At 35.2% G+C, this 24,597-nt stretch overlaps 1 protein-coding gene across 3 annotated transcripts in view; it reads right to left on the bottom strand.

The window, feature by feature from the left end:
• The window catches only part of LOC129216048 (microtubule-associated tumor suppressor candidate 2 homolog), a 121,570-nt gene that overhangs the window by 22,844 nt on the left and 74,129 nt on the right, over positions 1-24,597 (bottom strand). For all 3 annotated transcript variants that reach the window (XM_054850192.1, XM_054850193.1, XM_054850194.1), the window contains one exon: positions 1,071-1,282. In XM_054850192.1, the coding sequence (XP_054706167.1) occupies positions 1,071-1,282 (212 nt within the window). The remainder of the gene's footprint in view (positions 1-1,070; positions 1,283-24,597) is intronic.

The raw sequence follows: 24,597 nt of genomic DNA, 5'->3' as shown, positions 1-24,597 counted from the left end.
CTAGTTTTGCAATAATCCAACCAAAAGGTTAACCATTACTGAATGTGGGAAGCTATATGTCTTCCCATCAGGGCCAGCTCTAGTAGTTCTGCCGCCCTAGGCGATAGTGACAAGTGCCGACCCCCACCCCCATTGAAAAATAATAATATAAAATAATATATTAATGAAATTAAAAAAAACTAAGGTGAGTTTGTAGTTAATTCCAAATTGGGTTTTGCACTTCCACAGCACTGGTACACACTTTAAGTTATCTTTTTTAACATTAAAGTAGTGCATCTTATGTCATTGTAACAGAAAGTAATATTTTCAACAGACTTCTAAATCACGCAATTTGCCGCCGCTAAAATTAAATTGAATTTCTAGTTAAATTCCGAACTATGCTTTGCATGTCGAAGCACTGATCCACACTCTAAATTTTTATTATTATTAATATTTTTTAGCATAGAAGTAGTGAATCTTATGGCGCTGAAACTGATATTCATACTTAAAAAAAAAAAACTATTTCAACTTCGAAATATGCCGCCCTAGGCGACCGCCCTATGGGCCTGTTCACATATCGGCCATCCGACACGTCTGTACCGATTTTTTTTCCACCCGAAACAGGTTTTCTTTGCTGGTTGCCATGACAGCAAGCCATCTTGGACGGGACCGGATTTGATCAGAAGAAATGGTTCTTCTGATCAAAACCGATCTGTACCGGTCTATATCTGACGGCCGTCAAAAGTAGGACAGCATTGACTGCATAGTGGTTGTGTTTTTCATTTCATCTAAGCAGCACGCTCTTCTCTCAGGGGGGTGAACTCAGCCACGTGATTGATGCACGGCAATCGTATGTGAATGCTGCTCTGTTTTCGTCGGCAGTTTGTCACGTCAAAAAACGGGATGGATGGGACGGACGGCCGTAGTGTGAACTGCCCTTATGTCACCTACCCCATCAGGAGCCGAGGGCACCTGCTTCACATATTCCTTTATTATTATCATTTTAAAAATTATTTTTTTCCAAAATAATTCTTCTCGCACAAAATTCAAACACTCATGGCGAGAAATGAAATCCAATCTCAAGTACTTACATCCTCAACCATGTACTTGAAGAGCGCAGAGAAAGCGTCGAATCCCATGGACACGTGTTTCGTCTCCATTTTCAGGTGGTTGAGTTCTTTAGTCCGGATCTCGCACAGGTTGCTCAGCCGCTGGATCTCCTGAGTCAGCTCAGCTTTGCTCAGCCACATGGGGGGCCGCACGGGCCGAGTGGTGCTGGGGGCGCCACGGGGACCCGCTTGTTCTGAAAAAGAAAGTGGACGTGAATATGCTGTCGTTGGATAAATGAAAAACACAACCACTGTGCAGTCAATATTTTCAACAATTCAAAGTGTTTGAAGAATTCACTGTGTCTCACATCATTCTGGAAACATTGCGACTAATACAGCGAACGCCGGTTAATTGAATCAGTGGTTGATTGAATCAACTGCTTTAATGAATCAAATTGTCAGAAACAGAACTGAATCCAGCTTTATTGAATCAGCTGCTTAATGGAATCAAAACAGTTTAGAACAAACGCGATTCATATAAGCGGCGGCGACTGTATTAAAATTCAACAGAGGGGGGGGGAGGCGTATGAAAACTAACTGCCACTTGATGTGAGGGTTAGGCACTTTGAGCATTTTTAGAGATAAGAAACTTTAATAAAATGATTCAGGCTAAAATCAGGGGTGGTTTTTTGGGAATGATAACTCATGTACATACCCAAAAATTACTGTTGGCTTAAGCAAACGTTTTTAATCAAGGGCCACATAAAATTTTTGGAGGCAAAGCGGGTCAATTAATCGAACAATATTGCAGTGCACTTGGTAAACAGCTAGTGCCAGCGCCCCCCCCCCCCATACACACACAAAGATTTTATTAATATTGGTTATTTTAGTTAAGCACTCAGTGGTGGTTTCTGAGATATTATGGACTTAGTTTTCTTTTAAAATGCTTAAAAGGAAATATATGTTGGAATGAAAAAAGTCCTCCCCTCCCCCCCCCCAACTTATAAGCTTCCCGCGGATCGTAGGTTCGAGATCCCTGGCCTGAAGTACAATATCTTGTAAGCTTATGCTTAGCTTAGTAATTTATTTATTTAAAGAGTAAACACACATTACAGAAAAATCCAATTGCAGCAGCAAGACAAGATTTAAAATAAAAACAGAAATATGAGTCAAACAATTAAAACAAATTAAACATTTAAAAAGAACACGTCTTACTTTTAATTCAACAATATACTTGATTAAAATGGTGGATTCATTACAATGTTTGTTAAAAACTTAGTAACATTCATGCCAACGAAAAATTTCAACATAAACACATTTTTGAAACATAGCTAATCCGTTTTGATATTTTATGTTTTAAATTTAATTCAATCGATTCTTGGGCTCTGTTATGAGGATAGTTCACAAGCGCTAAGGTTTAATCCCGAGGGGAAAACGTTTGGTTGTTAATTCCGCATAATTCTTTCTCCCTTTTAAACGATTCATCTCGAAAACAACAAACTTGGATCACTGAGTTATTTTTATTGAAAAACGCTATCACTTAAGAATCAATATTAAGATATTAACAACAAAATAGTAAATGCTGCGCTAAACATTATTTATTTGGGACAGATGGTGTAGACTGAGTGTCAGAGGAAGTTTTCCTTTGAAAAAACTTTTTCCAACTTTTAATAAATTTGAAATAACAAAGATTTTTGCCCTCCAGTTCCCTATTTTAAACCTCTAAATATTTTTTAATGCTTGAAATATTTTTCAAAATACCAACTACTTGTATAATCAAGGCCCGACTAACTAAAAGTGAGGCCCTAGGCCCACAATAATTTGGAGGCCCCCTGAAGACTCTGTAGCAGAATACAGTGAATGATTTACAGGTTTGGGGCCCCTTTGTGTATCCCAGAATTATATAAATCGTTTATAATGTGCATTTATGAATCCCCTTCGGGGTTCCTTATAATGGTCATACGATTAATTCGCTACAGTCAGAATGAATAAAAGTTCTCCTTTTAAGGATTTTTTTCCCCTATAAACAAGTCATTATTTTTTATTATTATTTAAAAAATACATGTATTTTTCGTATAGTAGTAATGCTATTCAAAAAGCTTAAAGTGATGTGGGGCCCCTTAGGAAGATGTGGCCCCAGACAAGCCTAGTCTGCCTGTGCCCTGGGCCGGTAAGGCCCTGTGTATAATCACGAAAAAAAATCTTTCTAAATATTACGATTATTTTTATCTTTTCTATAATATCAAGCTTTTATTGAATGTGTAAAGTTAATCTGTCTAGTTTCTTTCAAATCATGTGCAGAATAGTATCATATCTTTAAAAAAAAACCACACACACACACACACAAAATTAACAAGTTTTTAGAAATGTTCCCAAGTATCCCTAAGATCTTTAGCAATTAATCCTGGCGCAGTCAGAATTTCTTACTATAGCAAGAGGGTATTTGGTTAGTAATTAAATGTATGTTACCGTGCGAAGACCGAAATTGGAGAATGTCGACTTTCATCGATGATTCATTGGAAATATTCGGTCTTCCGCCGATGTCTTTGCCATGTGATTGTTGATATTTACTGGCTAATGTCGACATTTACTATATTTCGGAAATTTCATATATTAATATAATAGGGTAGTAATCGTTGCTTGAAACCAAAGGTTTTGAAGGGTTATCCCGCTGTGATCCTGCTTCTAGCATGTGCGCCAAAATCTTTACTACGTTTGAACTTTTCGAGGAAGAAAAATCATAGCAAAATAAAGACTTCTATAACAGCTCCACACATTATTGTTTGCTTTGGACCATACTAATTTGATGACGATCGTCATCAAAGCCTCATCACTTTTATGACGGTTCACTTACACTTAAATCAACAGCCGTTGAGAAATTTCCGCAAGAACAGCTGACTGTATTTCCATTTTGACAACTCTCTTCCCTTTCTATTTCATGCAGCCGAAGTACTCCATGAATGACTTCCCAATTAAAGATGAAACTGAACTATCGTCAAGTGAGCGGTAATGACCGGCACGAGTGAAAGTGAAAACAAAAGAAAGGAAACGCGTATAAAAAAGGAAACCTTGTGACTAAGTAGAAGCAACGACCTCAGCTTCTTATTTTGAATTAGTGTGAAAATTAAGAATAGGACAAGTTTCACAGAAGAGAAAGGGCTTTTGTAACGAATCCAATTTTTCACTTTCGATTTTTATAGTCCTTGCCAGCTGTTCCTTTTGCAAATGGCGTCAGAGGGAAATCATTCTTTAGCTTTACTTCCTTTCAAGCTTGCTATAATTAGAACAAGTATATTTCGAACTCAAATTACGAAAATTATTATCATGCGCCAAATTTACCGAACTCAACGATATTAAGTTTTAACTAACAGCCTGCCAACAAAGTCATGGAAACTTCAAAATCTTCTTTTCAAAAAGTAACATCCCTCCAAAATTACCTTCAAATTTTTACTATTGGATGCCTCAGAACTAATAGATGAACAATTGAGAGAGAGAGAGAGAGAGCAGTTTACATTCCCCACATTTTCTCTTTAAACTATTAAGAAACTTATGTCTTTAAGAAAAAGTTAAAAGTCTTTACATTGCCATTGTTCAGGACATTACTTCAAAGTCTAAATAAAGCATTCCTTTTCTAAAACTTAATTTGTTCATCAAGTTTGATCACGTCTCTATTATTAAAATAAAGTTGTATCAGAGAAATTGTATCTGTGACTGTTCCATGTACAGGAGACCCCCCACCACCTACAGCCTTGAACTTTGGCACAAAATCACTCCGGAAAACGGGGGTATGCACTTCGAAGCATTTTATTTTAAACTTCAAATTAGTTTTTTGTATTTAATGTTTTAAGCTAAAATTTGAGGTTAATTGCCTGATACGGTAGTGAAAGAATTCATGCATCCCTTAACATTCTACGTCATTCGAAAGAGATTTTTTTCCGCACAAGATGAAGTTTATTCTAATTTTCTAAATTAATATATTTGCTTGATGTTTCCGTTTGCTAATTTGGTTTTTAAATGAGTCTCAATCAAAAGCTGATGTCAGCAAAAGAGCAAAAAAAAAAAAAAAAAAGGCGTTTGACATTGCACTTCGTCGCCATTCGCAGAAATGGACATCATCCGGAAAAGAAAAAGAGAAAAGGAATAATTAATGGACCGAAGTCAAAAGAGAAGAGTGTTTAAACAGCAGACGTGGGTGGCGGAAATATGGAAAGAAACTAAACCCGGAGTGCTATCCATTTATTTATGCTTAGTTCTCTTTCGGCTTCTGTATAATTCAAAACGTGAATGGTGCCAGAGTAATTTAATTTTATCTAGCACTTTCTTTTCTCTGCGACTCATATTTCCTAGTGCCATGGTTGTGAAGAATAGAACCTTGTTGTATAAAAGAAAAAAATCTGCTCTGCTTAGCAATTTTCATTAAAATTGAAGGTTTGACCTAGTCTTTTTCATTGACGATTCAAATAAACTATATGAGGCGCTGTAATCTGGCTTATGGTTACTGAAAGAGGTAAAAAAAAAAAAAAATACAGAAATCTGCTTCTAATCTTAGTGAATGACAGTAATTTTTCTTTGAGTTTATGGGGTTTCTCATTATACTTAGAAAGAGATAAGAATGGAATATTTTACCTCTTTGGCTAATTTCTTATATTGCTGCAAGATGGTGTATTAAAGCTCTAAAACTGCAATTTGCCACAAAAAAAAATAGAAACTATTTTTTTTTTAAAGCAGGCGATTGTTTGGAAAACATAAATAATCTGCCTTGAATGAAATAGTTGCCATAATTTAAATTAAATAATAATTAGAGTTCTCTTATTAAAACACACTAAACACACTTCGTTTTCAACTATTTACGCTAAGTAAAACATTAAATCGCACTAAGTCGCAGTTCTGGAGTTTAAATACGCAAACTTGCGGTAATTTAAGAAATTACTCAAAGAGGTAAAAAATTTAAATTTTGCGCGGACAAAACAGATGTCTCATTGGACAGATCATATCCCACATAACTGGCACACAGAATTGACCGAAAGTCAAATCTATACATAAAAGTTCATGGTGCACTTAGTTTATGCGATTTCGAATCGTAAAGTGTGTTCTTTTTTTTTTTTTTTTATTTTTTTTATCCGGTACAATACTTTCAAACGTATAGCAATTTTTTGGATATGTTTTAAAATTATTTATTTTATTTTGAAATCCTCATAGATATAAATAGTCAATGATCGAGTAACGCTCCTGACGTCATCAACAATGAAACTCGCGCCACGGCATGATAATTTGATAATATGTTTTGGTAATGTTTAAAATGCAGGGAAACACTCTTTATTGTGACAAGGCTGAACTGGATCCGGTAATTTAACTGTTTTACTGGTAAGACTCATTTTAGGAGAATGAAGAAATGAAAGTAGTCAAAAATGAACGCTATTTACTGGAGTTTAGTGTTTGTTAATCCACTAGAGCTAGGGTTAAAATTTCAACTATCAAAATATCACCAAACAGGCAATGGCTTCGTTGAAATGTGGTAGCAATTTTCACCTGTCATACCTTGATGGGCGATTTTCTAGTTTCTGAATAATTAATAACCGATAATTCTTTTCGCTTCATGTAAGGCAAGTTTTTCAGTTATTTATTAATTATTATTTCTTATTAATTATCATTTGGACACAAAGAAAATATTGAACTTCAGGGGGGGGGGAGGATCTCGTTTTACTATGATAGTTATTCTATTCTGTATTATTTTACAATCGAGGGCTTTGCAGTACCTACTACAGATTTTATTGTTAAATTTAAATATCACGCTGTTAATAAACTACTGCCCTATCTGTAAAAATATTGACGTCTACAAATCAAAACGAACTCTCTTACGAGAGAGGACCGGTCTGCACATGTTAATGTTTCAAAGGGGTCGTTTTCGAAATTTTAAAAGCATTTTTTTCTGAAAGAGCAGGCTTGAAAACAAAGTTGTTGACCATTTTTAAAATAATTTGACAAAGTTTACTGTTCTTAAAAAAATATTTAAATCGGTGCGCAGACTCAATCTTATTTTTTACGCTTCTGCGCATGACATCACAAATGATGAGCGACCATTCACTGATGCCATTAGCGCAGAGCGCAATATTGAATTCGCTTCTTTCCTCACATGTGTTGGCAACGATATGATTGATAGCAAACGTAGAGCGCAATATTTATTTCGCTTCTGAATTATCATAACCTGGAAATGCGGTAGACAGCAAGCGTAAACATTCAGCACGCCGATGGAATGCGCCAAAGCACATCATCTGTGACGTCATAAGGACCACGCCTTCTTTGAAAAATCGAAAGTTTAAAAAAATTAATCTAAAAATAACTGTTAGGAAAATAAAAGTATTTTCTGGGTCCGTGTTTTTTTTTTTTTTTTTGCTCATTCTATTAACTTCAGCGACTAAAAGTAGTACTTTTGACGGAAGGAAACAACCCCATTCTCTCGCGTGGAACTGCTTCACATGAATTAATGTTGTTAAAGGAAAGGGATTTTTTTTTTCTTTGCAAGTACGTAATTATCGATTGCAAATCATTTAATCTGTCAAAAACGAAGCCCCCCCCCCTCATAAATCTTCACTCCTTTAAAATCGCTTTCATAATTACATTAAAAATTACCAGGTGATTTTAAAAAGCTTTAACTTTGTGACAGAAGGTACATTTTTTAAAACTACTATACGGTATCGATTGCAAAACAAAACTAGGGCACGAGGAAATATTTTTGAACAAATTGCTGTGCTTAGAAAAGACAACTTACAGATTTCAAACTCGAATATCAGTGGTTTAGAAAATGGCTTCAAGCGAAAAACACTTTCTTCAAAACAGAGAAACAAAAGCAAAAAGAAATCTTAAAATCTTCAAGATAAAAAGACAATCTGAAAACTTAAAAATATCGCCTTTCCACGTTTCGACCTTCTTTCCGAAACCTTGAGCAGAAAAACAGGTCACTAAAGCAACGACATTGTTGAAAACAAATAGCATTTCGATTCTGGGTAGAAGAACCACTTACGCTGTTTGGAGAACGTAGATAGCGGAGAAACATTATAATTAAATGAGATGCAGACAGAAATAATTAATCACAGCTATGTTAAAATTTAACTTGCAATCTATTATTTTGAAAATCGTGTCTCTGTCAGATTTATTTCATGTTTATAAAGAACTAGTGGTACCCGCACGGCTTTGCTCGCAATAGAAAATTAAAAGAGCATTTGGTCGCCTGTATATTTACAAATAATGAATGATGCATTTCTCGCCAATTTGCTATGCTCATTTGCTCGCCCATGTTATGGTAGTTTGCTCGTCCTCGTTATGATAATTTGCTCGTCCATGTTATGATAATTTGCTCGGTAAAATATTCTTAAAGTTGGAATAGAAAAAGAACAGAATCGACTTTTTGAAAAATCGTTTCGAGGTGCACCTCCCCCCTCCCCCATGCTATAAACTAATTTTGTGCCAAATTTCATGAAAATCGGCTGAACGGTCTAAGCGCTAGGCGCGTCACAGAGATCCAAACAGGGAGAGAGAGAGAGAGAGATCCAGACATCCAGACAGAGAGATCTTCCGATGTCCAGACCGAGAGACTTTGAGCTTTATTTAAGTAAAGAAAATGCGTTGTCTCTAGTTTTGCATCATCTTCACTTGACATTTAATTTCAATTATTTTGGAGCATTAAAGACGATTGCTTATAGATCTCAGAATCGCACTCCAACCAAAACCTGACGTCTCTATTTCTTGATGTCGGCATCCACTTCAAGATTGGTACTGAATAGTCACGTGACCCTTTTCAATCTCGTTGGGTATGAATACTCTTTTTAATTTTGTTGAATATATACTATCAAAATAATCGCACACACCTTTATTTTTATGGTAAAATTCAGTCCTATATTTTGACGAATTTTGAATTCTGCCAAGAACTTCAATGATTTTGAAAAGTTAACCAATTAACTTTGTCGCAAGAAAATATGTTACATTTACAGTGCAATTAAAACCACCCAAGAACATATGATGATTTAAAAAAAAATGCAAAATTTCGATTCATCAACACATACAAGTTAAAAAAAAAAATAAATAAAATAACAATTTGTCCTGCGGTTATTGTCAAATGAAATCTCATTTATAACAAGAACACCAGTCTTGGTATTCAAAACTAAATAATTTTCATCTCTCTCTTTCTTTTTATTAAAAGGGACCGACCGAGGAAAGTCAACAGATTTCACTACAGAAAATGTATAGAACGAAAAAGTTGCAACGTTCAGCACACAAAGTAGTCTTCAATGCTTATCATTTTTTTAATTTGAAATTCACTTTAATGGAAAAATGTTTTAAATTATTTTTAATCCATTAATTTAAACTTCTTTCAAGACTTCGTTTCATTTTTAAATGTCCAATAAATAAATAAATAAATAAAAAGTAAAAAATAAATAAATAAATAAATAAAAAGTAAAAAATAAATAAATAAATAAATATAAAAAAATAAATAAAAAAAATCAGAATAATTGTTTTTTAAATTCCCGTCATATAATTTAGCAACTTTACATTCAAAATTTTCGGAATTTCGTCTCCTATTTTATTTGCGGAATTTTTACACTTAAACTTTTATTTTTTACTTCACTTCAACCTTCATTAGATGCTGTTTTTAAGCTAAAAATCTAACCTAATTAGAAACAGTATTGAGGAGATGATGTGAACAAGAAAAAGTAACAAAGGTCAAATGTTGATTTTTTCAGGAGATACCAAGAACCATTTACATCAAATATTTCATACATTGACTAAGTCCTCTGAAATAGTAATGATTAAGTTCTATTCTGTGAACATCCAGCATTCACAAATTTTAAGTTTTATAAACTTAGATTTTCCAAAAGTATCAAGTACAGTAGAAACTGTTCATCCGGACTGACTGAAACCAAAGGCCATCTGGATAAACGAAAATCCCTGGTGGTATGAAAAATGAACAACACAAATCCTTAAACAAAAGCCTTTTATTACAGCAAAAAAAAAAAAAAAGAATTTTGACATCTTGAATTAAAATTGTTTTTCGCAATCACGAGTGTGTGTGTGTATGTAGGCGTGTGTGTCTGGGTATGTGTGTACGCGAGTGTTTGTGTCTGTGTGTAGGCATGACTGTGTGTGTGTGTGTGTGATGGTGGTATGTGTGTGTATGCGCGTAGGCGTATGGGTGTGAAGGTGTGTGTGTAGGCATTCATGTGTGCAGGTGTGTAGACATGCGTGTGTGTGTGTGTAGGCATTCATGTGTGTAGGCATGCGTGTGTGTGTGTGTAGGCATTCATGTGTGTAGGCATGCGTGTGTGTGTAGGATATGGACGCAACCTGGAGACTATTTTCGCTAGAGGAGCAGCATGGGGCCGGTCGACGGCGGTGCTGCAGAGGAAGGTGGGGGAGGGGAGGGGGGAATAAAATCATAGGACGCCAAAACCAGTCAAATGAGAACAATAAACAATATGATTGCTCAAAAAAGAAACACTACTTAGTTACAAAATTACATACGATTGTTTCGCACAACCCACTTTATCATTTTTTATAGTTCAGCTGCAGCGGTGTCGGACTGCCGCTCAAAAGTACGTCAAAATGTTTTTTATATTGCTATAATTTATTGCGTGAGTTATGCAAGAGTGGTACATTTAGCCAAAATAAAAAGCAAATGTTCGGCGCATTAGCAGAGTAGCTATCATACACCAATAGTGCAGATTTAAAATAGTAATTATTTATTTGAATATAAAACTTTTTCAGAACCGTACCAGTTTGATCTGAATTAACCGAAAATTCGGATAAACGGGAGCTGAATTAACGAGGTTCTACTGTTGTAGAATTTTCACAGCTTACTCATATACTTGCTTCCCTGCCAACGCCCTAACAATTTCAAGTTGATAGACATTTTCAACCATCAACATTCGATATCTCCCAATCGCTGCTTAAAATAATTCTACGCAAACACTTGAAACTTCTTACGAATCAAGGTTTTACCCTATCGCGTTACTCATAAAACAACATACGAAAGAAGTTATCCCCATTACAATGCTCAGTATTCAGCAGAGGGACCCTTTTGTTCCCAGAAGATTGTCCTAGTTCGGTCCTATGCACGCCTATTTCCGTCTCCCGTAACAGCCGAGAGCTTTGGGCACGCGAAAAAGGGTTGCTCACTCTCGAAGAGGGTCAAGACGAAATGTAAATCCAAAGAGAAGCTTGGTATGGTGGATTCAATCTGTCAACGCGTTTGGGTAACTTCCAAGTTAAAACAGCCGCCGAAATTAGAAGGGAGTAGATTTGGATTAATGAATGAACCCAGTATTGAGGGGGCGGTTTCAGCTCAGTTTCATAACGTTTCACTGCCAAGAAAGAAACTTTTAGAAATTAATTTTGCAGCTGCTGCTATCTACTGTCAAATGTTTTGGTCTCACTCTTTCACTATGTCCACATCATACAACTTGTTTTAAAGTCACACATCACTTTATCCTTTACACAGTCAATTATTTTTTCTTGATTAAAATTGGCCGAAGAAAAATTTATTTAGGTTTAAGCCTTCGTAAATATTACAATTTGAGTCCCCTCCCTTTTTTTCTGTGAGCTGTTCATTTGTAGTATTCTTCCCGTATTTAAACATTTATGTATTATGCTTACCTCAGTCTTAAAAGTGTATTAACTAAACAGTGATGATCAATTATTATGCACACTGACGTTCGACGAACTTTGCTGTCTTAAAAATGGTTAAATGGACTAAAAACCAGGAAGCGTTTTAGAAGCGACTCTACTAGTAGACGCAATCACCAATGCCCAATTTACCAATGGGCAATCCCAAAAAGGGATTGCGCATTGATTGGTTTACCAGTAGAATAGTTTCCTCCATACCAGCAAACACCTGGTCTCAAGCACGTCCACAGTGATCGGATACCTAGAACATGCAATGTAAAGGCAAAAAACAGCTAGGCAAAATCTTCACTTAAAGATAAATCAATGAACCAGCTTCTGCCAATGCTGGGTAAAAAACATTTTGATTGTCGTTGTCTTGTATCAGAGGATCCAGAGATGGAGTTAGAATTTTTCTAACTTTTAATGGAAGGGAATAAAGATAGAGAAGGACAGATGAAACTTACATGCATTGGATTCGGTAAGAAAGGGGAACCTCCCAAATTATAATATATGATGTTCTTATGTAATATGTGTTCTTATGTAATATCATCAATGTAATATGTGGGCTAGATCCTTATCAACAGGTCGTAATAATGGTTCTGATAAAGCATTACTTTCTCTCCTTTCACAGAAGGATAAGCAGATTACTGGAAATGATACTGATAGAGCAATTTGTGGTTTGCTCTTTCATAAATGCACACAAACTTTGTTCATTTTCGATTACAAATAGATGTGGATATGCTGGTAATAGATGCTGATTTACACAGAGATTTTGTAATGAAAGTTATTCTGTTTAGAACTGCGTAGAACTCACTCTAACAGACGCATGTTATTGAAACTGTTATATAAACCTAGGAAAATATACATATGTAATAAAAAAAGTATTTTATCGCTAGTTGGTGCCTCTTCTCCTGCCTTACCTATGGTAATTCCTATCGGTAAAATGCTGCAATTGATAAAGAAATCTTTCACGCTACTGAAGACGGACTTTTAATGTGCTATAACACGCTTTGAACATCTGATTGAAGCATATGAAAAATATATTGAACAAAAAATTCTGTGGTATAAGTTTTTTGTTCTTAGATTGTTGTTTTTCTGCCAGCGTCTATTTCCCAGCTAGAGATAAAAAATCTAAACTAGTGTTTTCTTATTCAGTAAATTACCGCCCAATAGCCAGGGCTAAAGCAGAAATACATGAAATACACCGCCAGCTCAGTCATTTCCAGCCGAGGACTGCAGTTTCGTGCTTATTAGCACTCATCTTTCGGTCACTCGTCTGGTCTGCTAATTCTATATTAGCTACCAGTTTGTTTGGCACTCTTGGCTTCCTTAAGAGGTTTTCCATCTCCAGCTCAGTCACTTCCTATGCCGAGTTGATGAGTTCTAATAAGCACGAAACTGCAGTCCTCGGCTGGAAATGACTGAGCTGGCGGTGTATTTCATGTAGTGTTTTCTTATTGCACATTCCCCCCCCCCCCACAGACCATATAACGTGCATACTAAGGTTCAGCGTCTATTAGAACAAACTCTACTTAGTTTTAAAAAGGGTAACTCCAATTATAATCTTACATACTTACAGAGTGTCATCAACATGAATTTCAGTTAGAATGATTGACATCTGTAAATACCATGATTGGCAAATACATTGTTTACATTACTCGTGTTTAACCTTTCTTTGAGTTTTAGAATTTAGATTACGGAAACAAGACCAACATGTGGTTCAACCTTCAAAAATTTCTATGTCCATACATACACTTGTTTTACGCATACAAGAAAATGGCAGACGGACTCAAGTGGATGATTAAATAATTTTTCAACAAAGCCCAGAATAAATAAAATAAGTTGAAATAATTGTTATCGCTTTTTAACGTGTCACAAGCAAAGCAAATCTTATGTTGCTGGTTTTAAAAGTTCTCGCAGGCATTTGAAAAAGGCTTTTTCCAAGGTGAAAGTGAGGTCACTCGAAACGACCTCTTTCAAGCTCTTTCTCTTTCTTTTATCTATCGAACGCATCAGAGATCCCACATCAAAGAGTGTATCAAGCATGAATGCACACACAGGCCGATGTTGGAACAAACATTGTACTAACTTTTTGTTTTTATTTCTTGTGAGAAAAGTTCCCTAACAACATCGAACATTTATTACAGGACTTTTATGCATTCATAAAAAGATTTCCTACCAATGCACCTGGCTTCTTTTTTAATGGACTTCTACATCCTGTCGTCGCCATTTTTCTTAGCCCCTTTTTTTCCAGAGCAGTAATAATTGCTGTTGATCAAATATTGAAAATACTTCGCAATAGAATAAAAGCGCAAACTCCATTAGTTATTCTGTGATTAATTTAAGACAAACAAAAATAGTTATTCTTTTGGAAGGGAATGATTTTAATAAGTAAGGAGAATGGGTGAAATTCGTCCCGAATCGAATAACTTGCAATGAATTCGAGGTAATACATGAGCTCTATGGTGGGACATCACTCTCAAAGGAGTGATTCCACCGTTGTAATAGTTTCCTAAAAATGGGAAATACGAAAAGAACAAAGGCAAGGGAGATCACAGTTTAGAAAATGGTTAACTTTTTCAATAGAAGAGGGAAAAGAATTCAATTTAATCCATAGTGATGCCTCTTGCCTTTTTCTGTTCGTATTTACTTTTTCTAGAAAACATTTGAACGGTGTTATAGCGAAATTGTAAGAACAACGAAATAGATCACGCGTCAGAAACATATGAACCGAAGTAATGGGCCATGTAAAATGAGTAATTTGTTGATAAAACAATTAGGGCTGAATCAGGACTGAGACGAAATGGTTTGTTACAGTAAAAGATAGAAACAAGAAACGTTTTAACATCGCTTTTCGGAAATAGCTATCACGTTAAAAGAAGTTTTACTGCACTTCCCCAGTATAACCGGAGAAGTTTGTTTGCCTCTTTTTCTCCTAAGTCTCGATTAGATTTTTATCTCAAGGTTGGATAGCGTAGTCCGACCAGAGTAACTGAATATTTAAGCACAACATTATTTTCAGAAACTCATAATATGAAAAACAATAGTATCTGTTACATGACAAAAAAAATATTATTGATGCATGCATTTTTTTTTTTTTAAGGAAGAACTGTCATGGCTCTGCATTAGGGTTTTTGGGATTCAAATAAAAAAAGGGCACAGTTAAACCGTGAATGAATATACTCCCAGGGCTTAATTTGCATAGGAGCTCAGATTCTGCACGCACGTCTTTTCAATTTTAAGAACTTTTTGAAGTTTTGAACGGAACTCTGGCTATTCAATCCAAATAAGTTTAGGGACTATTGAGCTCATGCACTTGAAGACAAGACTTGAAGATTTTGAAGAAAATGCTTTCTTTGAAAATTCAATTAAAAAAGCCCACATCTTAGCCATTCGCAACTCCAGAGCTCGAATACGCTACCTTGCGGTGATTAACAATACTAACGAAAAAGGTTAAACATTCCATTATACGTGTTTTCTTTGGGGTAAATTACGGGCTTCTGACAGTTTATGGTGTAATGTAATTTCAGAAGAATATAAAAGAGAGCTTCCCACAAACACGATGAAAAATTACTGTCATTCACTAAGCTTCAAAGCAAGTTAAAAGTTATGGCATTTGTTTGTTTTACCTTTTTCATCCGTCATTGGACAGTGGCTGCAGCGCCCCCTATAGTTTATTGGAGTTGCGAATTGATTGAAAGAGAAAAAAAAAAGAGGGGGAGGGGCAATCAGCTTCTGTATTCAAAAGAAGATGTTGACTATAAAATTAAAATTCAGTTTGTTTTCCTTTTTTCTTCAAAACAAATCTACTCAACATGTTTACGCATTTTTTTCAAATTGAGGAAATAGGTTAAATAATTTCCATTATTCCTCGTTAAAGCATGCGAGGAGGTAACTTTTCTAGTAACCTTTCGTTCCCTAGCATATTCTTCCTGTATCATTATGATAATTTTGTGTTCATCAATCTTCAGAACAGGCTTTGGTTTGTTTTTAAGCTCGCTACACACCATTAAAAGCAATGTTTATTATTAAGAGCATCAATTTCAGTTTAAATTTGTCTAAAGAGAATTTAATTACATTTATTTAAAGTTAATGATTAATGTTTATCTGGTTACGCATCTAAGTACTGTTAGCAAAACATATGACATGGTTTACAATAGTTCAAATTTGTTTCCTCATTTTTGAACTACGAAGATAAGGCACGCATGAAGACCCTATCAGTTCTCGAATAGGAAACAGCAGTCCAAAGGCAAAGCTTACGTTTCACATCTTCATTTGCATTTTAGTCCAAACGAAAAATAGGATTTCAAACGGGAAACTCAATTTACAGTTCCATTAGTTTCTGAATTTTTGAACCTGAACATTATTCTTATAGGTATGGAGACTCGTAAGAATAGTTTTCCCAGGCCATTACCTTTTTTAAGACAGGAGGGCTGCAGGGCCTGATTACTGCACAGGCCTACTAGGCCCGGGCATGAAGCTCCACTTTCTTAAGGGGCCCGCTCAAATTACTTCAAGAACTATGCATACCAATACAACTATATGAAAAACACATGTATTAAAAAATGAAAAATTATGACTTGTTAATTGGTAAAAAAAAAAACACTTCCTTAAAGAGGAATTTTTATTAATTCTGCGAGTAACGAATTTACTTTGTCACAATTATGAGGGGCCTCAAAGGAGATTCATAAGTGCACATGATAAATGATTTATACATAGTTCTGTGATAGACAAAGAGGCCCCCAAAAGTGCATTCCAACGAACCCTATACCTGCAAATCAACCACTGCAGAGCCTTCAGAGGGCCTCCAAATTAATGTGGGACTAGGGCCTCACTTTTAGTTGTGTGCGTGCGGTGCGTGAATATGGGCAATGCATCGCTAATCTAACATCATATTGATCCGATGCTAGAAACTCGATAGCTACAATAGAAAGCAAATTTAACTTCCAAAAACCAAATTTCACTTAAAAACGTATGACATATTTTTCTTCAATTTCTTTTATTTTGACCTCGAAATTGTGCCTTGATAATTTGTCAAATCTAGTGTTACTACAAAAAACGGTGGCGTTCCTAGCACGGATATCTCCCGGGGCGATAATTTGTGGTGACACCCCTCTTCCCAAGAAAATCTTATATTGCTTGACGTAAACATGAATTTCATACAATTTTCAGAAACAAATTTTTATTTATGTTTTGTAACAGTTTACATTAAAATACCAGTAATAAATATGGTAGTATATTTATGAAAAAATTAGACGCATACGTACCCCCCCCCCCCCTCCAGCAATAATATGCTCCATTTTCGATGAAATTTGGTAGACTAAATACAATGTAAGATATATTTGGGGGAAAGTTTTCGAATTGAAGTGTCTATATATATTTTTTATAAACTCTTAAATCCATTTGAAGTGTCACCCCCCTCCTAGACGGGTATTACAGCGGGGCGGAGGGTCCCCACCGCCTTCTGGTAGTGACGCTACTGTGCTCAATATAATTCCTGAAGCCGGAATCTACTCCTACTTTTACCTCATAAATGGGATGAACGTACGTAGTCGCTCAACTACACTTGTTTATATTCATTCATAAACACTTGGCAATGATTATTGAGACGTAACTCATCATTCATGTTATTCATAAATGAAACAAAAATACTATAATTTATAAATAATGTATTCAATTCCATACAAAAGGAATAAAATTTCTTTTTTTCTTTTTTTTTTTTTTTGATGCAAAAAATAATTTAGCTTTGTAGGCACAAATTCAATAATAAGTTAAAAGAACAAAGAGACTGAAAAACTAATCTCGATTTTATACTTAGGGGCTCATTCCCCACTCATGAGTCTTTGCTTCTGTGATACATTTTTTAATTGCTTCGTTCATGAATAACGATTTTATACTATTTCATAAATTTCTTACTCAAAAAATCATAATCTTCTTTTTCATTAAGATTATTTGCATTCTTACATAAACCTTTTGAACTCCTCCAACGTTTTATGTGTTATACTACTTTCATGCTGCTACACAAACAGAAAAATAGCATATTAACAGATGAAAAATTATCCGACCACATTTCCCACAATCGTTTTTTCTTCCATTTTATTTAAATAGTTGAAGTGCAATTCCTAATACCTGCAGCAGTTTTCAATGCAGTTTACTGCTAATAACAAAATAAAAATATCATTTCTTGTTCAACAACTTATCAAACCTTCATTTAATTTCCTTTCTCTTAATTGGAGGAATGAGTTTCCTCTTTATATGCTGATGATATCTAGCTGCTGGATAATTAGGATATATCCAACCTCTTTCATTACTTCTTGAACTAAAAGCGTATTCTCTTCACTTGAAATCACTGTGGTAATAAAATGATGAATTGATGAAGTGTCCGATTCAGTTATGAAATAAGCAGCGAGTAGTTAGCCAATGTTAACTGCAATCAGTGACTGTGTAGTGCGGCTTGCGCAGTGCGATCTCTTATAAATTGTGAGAGGAGAGAAAAGTAAAAGAGGATACACATGAGGCACTATCGCCCCGGGGGGGGGGGGATGACGACTAGATTTACGACTTTATGAAGAAATATAAATACTAAAATATTCTGTAAATTTTCCTCGGATATATCTTAAATTTTATTTCATCTATGAATTTTCATCAAAAATAGAGCAAAATATCGCGGAGAGGGAGGATATTTATCCGTCTAGGAAAATTTTAAGTAAAATGTATCAGTAATATATACTCGTCTTTAAATTAAAACTTTCTTCACACAACAAGATTAAAAATGAGTTGTTTCTGAAAGTTTTACGAACTTCATGTTCACCATAACACTTTTTTTTTCTCTTTTTGAAACACGGGGGGGGGGGGGGGGGACATCCCAAATTACTGTCCTGGGTGATACCTGGGCTAGACCGCCTCTGTACGGGGCGTTTAGTATAAAACAGCACAATATATACATTTTTTAATTTTGCAGGAGAGACGAAAAGCATTCACGGATTAAGCTTTTTTTTTCTCCTTCCAAAGATTTTGACCTAAGCAGTTTTTGACCTGACTAAGCTGGATGTTTTTCAGATAGCTTTGTTATGAAACTGATGGTATCCACCAAGAACTATCAAATTACGAAAAATAACCACTTTTGAAAAATTCATGGATTGAACTAGTTTTGATATTTAACGTCTGATTTGTATTCGTTTACTCCCCCCCCCCAAAAAAAAACATGTTCTACTTAAAAAAAAGAAATTGTAAGATTTTAAGGGGGGGGGGGGGTTAAAGCTATTTCAAATTTGATATTGCATCATTCTACACTCTATTTTCCAACAAATGTATTAAACGGTTATGAAACAAGTAATATATGAAAAAACATTAAGTCAATTCTGACTAAATATAGGCTTCCATATAGAATTAAAATTAATTAAATTTAATTAATAAACTAATATTATATAAAACTGTATTAATATCAAGTGTCATCCGCTACAAATTTTAAAATAATGTATTTGAACTTGAGCAGATGAACAAAAAGTATTTCATCAATGATTGAAAATTTGAACAAGATATATAAATATATACTGCAGAGGGCAGGTAAACGGCAGTGTCGGCAGAAATGAGTTTTCGAGATACAATGAAACCTTTGTATAACGATACTGTCTATAACGATAACCTGTCTATAACAATAGTTTTTTTTTTTGGCCCCAGCAAAATGTCAGTATGAATAATCAAACTGTCTATAAACGATAACCTGTCTATTACGATATTTTTTTTAGGTCCCAATAGTATCGTTGTAGACAGGTTTTATTGTATTTGAAGAAACGCGTTTTGGATTCAACAATGGGGAAATGTTGGAATTTGACATTTTTTTCGCGTTTTATTCTTCTTTGGATAGATGACAAAAATCTAAAAAAATAAAAAAAATTGCAGAAATCGTCCTTTACCTGCCCTCGACAGTATATAGAGAGAGTGTGAACAGGGCCGGACTGGACCGTTAAAACAGCCTGGGCGATTATACAAAATCGGCCCTTAGGTAAATCTACTCCCCCTCCCTCCTTGTACAAAACCTTGCAAGTTTAAGGGGTTTTTTTTTAAATCGAAGGAGAAAAGAGCAATAAAATGAATGCAGGGTTATCGCAAGGTCAAAAATTTGGGGAGTGAATAAGTTTGGCGGCCTCTCAATTTTTAACGCATTTTAACAAAGAGAGAGAGAGAGAGAGAGAGATTTAGAAAGATTTCAGATTCTAGTTAAAGAGGGTGTCATTACAAGATTGAAGTGTTAGCAATATAAACCTAATTGTAAGTGTAATATTTTCCTAGATGGAGTTTGGGCGCTTCTCCACCGGACAGTTTCCGAAATTGTAATTTCATAAACGCTGCTTTTGGATAATCTTTTGTAGTGTTGAGGGGGGAGCGCTTGAGGGCTCTCGCACGATAATGTTTCGAAGCTGATACTTTAAAAACACGCGTGCAGATTATCTTCCATTTTGATAGGGGGGAGTGGTCGGGAATCCATATCAGAAAATATTTTCGAAATTGTAGTTCTAAAAACGCATTTTCAGACGATCTTTGGTGGCGTTGGGGGAGAAGTGATTTGGAGGCCTCCTCCAGAAATGTTTCGAAATTGATTTATTAAAGGACCTCGAAATTGAATGGAGGAGTTTTCTGAGAGTTTCTTTCCGGAAACTTGCCAAAATTGCAGTTTTAGACTATCTTTGGTGTGTTCGTGAGAGGCGAGGTTTGGGGGTCCGACAATTTTTCGAACCTGAAGTTCCAGGAATGCAGTTGTAGATATCCAATGATGTTATGAGAAAGAAAAGGTTCAAGAGTTCCTCCCCAGAAACTCTTTAGAAGTGGTGCCCGTAAACGAAAGTTTAGACGGTCTTCAATGATAGGGAGGACGGAGGGGGCGTTTCTAAAGGTTACGAGAGTGTGCTCTCTTGTAGGGTTTTCGAAATTGAAGTTCTAAATACGCAATTGTAGGTTTCAAAAGTGGATTTGGGATTTCTTTCTAAGTCAAAATTTCAAATAATGATGGAAAGGGGGAGTTTATTCTTGTTTCTAGAAATTGAAAATCTTCATATTTGTTGGTTGCAATTGTGGGGTTTGGAAACTCTCCCCCGGATTGCTTCCAAATCAAAGTTTCAAAAACACACTTCTAGAGGCTACCTTTGGTGACATAAAATGAAGGAATAAAGGTTCAAGGAACCCCTTGTTGATTATCCTCACTTATTTATTCTAATTATAATTAAAACTTTCGGAAAACACACCCTTTTTTTCGCCAAAACCATTGGACTGATTTGGTTGGTTTATACAGCCTAGTATTTTCATTTATTTAGAATACAAATTCGTCCAATAAAAATAACTTTTACCATTTTGAACTGATGGTGTACTTTGCAGTGATACTTTAGTCTTTTTTCCACTTTTTTTGTAAATGCTAAATATCATACCCCCTGAATCATTTAATTATTTTATGTTTTTTGCATTCAAAAACTTAAAGCAACTGGTGTGCACATTCATTGCAATAATTTAAAACTCTAACACTGTATTTTAACTTTTTTTTTCTATTTAAAACATATTTCGGCGGCTCTAGTGTTCTTTTCCATTTAGCTGTGATCGTGACGATATTTTAAGCAAACAATTAAAGATGTAAATAGGTCGGTCTGCCCTATGAAGCTATTAATTTTATTTATCTATTCATTTTTTTCAACTAAAGCTTGCCACTGTTTACACTATGTACTTTTTTTTTTGGTGGTTTTTTTACATTTGGTGACCTTTAATAATATAATCTTAATAATACAGAATTTTGGATGATTTTATTTTAAGAGTTCACTATCATTTAAAATTTTGCAGAATAAATACTTTTAGTTATTTTTATTCTATTTTAATTTTGTAATACCGCATAGGTCTTTTTTGTGCATCGTTAAAATATAAATTAATGGAATTCTTGGGGAAAAAAGCGGGGGATTGCACCCTCTGTACCCCTTTGAAGACGGCCTTGAAGTACACTCAGGGCCGACGAGAGGCCATGTCAGCCTAGTCGAAAACAAGGAGCCGGCCTCGCAATTGCAGTCGTATAAGTTTTAATGTGGATAAGGAACTGGAAAACCAACAGACAGGGGAAAAACCAACCTAGGGTTTCCAATCCTGAATACAACGGGATCCCGCATGATATTTAGCTGAATTAATCCCGCGGGATTTCTAATCCCGCAAATTTTTTCCATTCAGATATTTTTCAACTTTTGTCATAAAACGACATTTTCACAAGCATCATGTGTTTGAATTACCTTCCTCGTACGTCTGCAAGAAAAGCAAGAAAAACTCTCATGAGATGAAATGTAGATTCACCATTTAAGAACACAAACAAAAATGGAGTACATTTTTCTGAAAATGAAATTGTACACTCATTCGAGGTCATAGTTTTTATATAGACAGTCAGCAATTGAAAAAATGCATATAATTTAAAACATTTTTGAAAATCATCACTAAAGTTTAAAATCGTGGAAATTACACTTTAGGAAAAATAGAGAAAGTGTATTACTGATTGAAAAACCCGCTGGAGTAGCCCTGAATGCAATGTTGGATCACTTCTGTAAGCTTCAGGAATGCACTCAAAACCTTTAAATTAAAAAAGCGCTCAATATTTTTCTCCAAAAATGAAAGCAATGAAAAACCTGGCATTATTTATGTATTCAGCATGACTTTAAAAGAGGCGCAAGAACTTGAATGAAACACAGGAGGACTCGCATGACAGTGTAGTAAATTAAACTGCTCAAATTTTTGAACGTGTCTTTAAAATGAAAGGTAAAATTAGTGAAGTTATGCAAAACATTTTCTGAGACTACGACTTGGTGAAAGAAAGCAGTACTTACCTTTGGTCTTCCCTTGCTGGAATGAATCAAATACACTGACACAATGACAAACTTTAAGTCACTTGGGCCATTCTCAATGCAAGTTAAATTGGATACAGCTAAACACGTACCCAATAGACATCGCTTTGGTCCTAAGTTTGCAGTTCTTGAACAAAAACCATGCTTCAGAAAGAAAAATCTACTTCAGAAGTTGATGAAATTACTGGGGATCTTTTGTTAAATGTCCGCAGTAATTTAATCTCAGTAAAACCAACTGCACTGGAGCCACAGCACGTGTTTTCATCAAGAGCATTATTTTTTGAGTAAAAATCCTTTCTCATTCCATAAGAGCAACGCTTTGTTAAGACGCGTTGGATTTTTTAGGGCATGTTTTTTGCGTACGAAATGATAATTGCTAGTTATGATCTGACTTTGTAGTGCTCTGCAATTGGTGTACGGAATTCGTGAAAGCTACTAATTCTAGTAACAAAAGTAGTTCTTCCTAAAAGAGACAACTTTTTCTATTTGATGTTAGCATTAAATTTTTAGAAAAATAAAATCAATCCCGAAATCCCGCGGGACTGGATTCGGCGCAGGATTGGAAACCCTAGTGCTCTCGGCAGCCCTGAGTACGCCCCAAAAAATGCTTGTGGCAACTTCTGATATTAAAACTATATCCAGTGGCTTGATTGCCAACCAAGCCCCTATTAAACGTAGGTCCAGTCAGCACTAAATTTGACGGTTCTTCAAACTATTAAGAGAGTGTTGCGGAAGAAAAAAAAAGTTTAACCGCAAATCGCAACCGGCCCCGCGACTTAAAGGCCCTTCGGGCGATCACCCGACCGCCCGATTGCCCAGTCCGGCTCCGAGTGTGAACAAAAAGTATTAGTTGAAAAATAAACAAAAATATCCAATATTTTAACTTTTTCATGCCATTGTTTATAAAATTTCTTTCTGACGCTCACTTTTGAAAATAGTTTATTTAAATACCAACTCACGAGGAATTCAGAGCTTAAAACCCCTAATTTTTCTTAGCGTCATTGCCGATCCTTGTATGCATGTAAGAACTGTTAAGACATTTCCCCAGCCCAGTCGATAATTTTTGGATTTTTCAACTCCCTTCCACTAAGAAAAAATCTGGCTGCGTTATTGCCACCTCTTACTTTTTCAAATCATATTTTCGAGGAAAAATTACAACAGAATAGAGAAAGTACAGTAAACTCAGGATTATCGGCGGTCGGATTATTCGCGGTTCGGATTATCCGCGGGTCTTTTCGCATTTTTTCCCCATCAACGGTGGTGACTTATGATTATGTTATTGCTTTTTTTAGCTTTTAGATATATTTTTTCCAATAAATATTATTATTTTTAGCTATAACTTAAATGTATGTGTGAGTTTTATTCCTATTTTTTAGCTATTGTATACATCAGTATCGTTTTTTACCTATAATTCGGATTATCCGCGGTTACTGTGCCACCCTAATCCGCCGATAATCGGGAGTTTACTGTATTGTCAGCTTAATATTTATAGACTTCAACACAAGTAGCTAATTTCAAGCAGATCGTATGAACTGCAGAGAATTATGCTAATAAAGCAATCCAGTGCATCAATTACTGTAAAACGATTTCACCTTAAACGCCATTATTTAGTATAAAATAGTTTTAGAAAAGAAAAATGTAAATTAGCATTTGCATCTAAATTATCTCATCCGCTTAATAAAGATGAAAATAAAAAACGTATGCTTTCGAAGATGAAATCGGAATTGAAGTTTCAAGTTGTATACTACTATAGAATCTCTAAAGCAGCCGATCCCATCATTGTTCTGAGAGCACCAACCTGAGAAATAGCGGAGACAAAAAGTTGGTTGGGAAGAGACTTCCGTTTCAAAAATACAGATAAAAAATCTTCATTGTAATCCCAGAATAGGAAGGGAACTCCTTGAAGAAGCCTCTTTATTTTGACGATTTTATCTTAGGGTTTAAAGCGTAAAGATCTGCGATTAGCAAGTTACTTCAGATATCATTTGCAAATATAAACAATTTTGGAATGATATTATGATATTAAAGCTTCAAAGACCCTAAGGGAGACT

This window comes from Uloborus diversus, chromosome 2 (genome assembly GCF_026930045.1).
Source record: "Uloborus diversus isolate 005 chromosome 2, Udiv.v.3.1, whole genome shotgun sequence".
Taxonomy (NCBI): Eukaryota; Metazoa; Arthropoda; class Arachnida; order Araneae; family Uloboridae; genus Uloborus; species Uloborus diversus.
The sequence above is the reverse complement of the archived record's forward strand: the minus strand, read 5'-3'. Positions and strand labels throughout refer to the sequence as shown.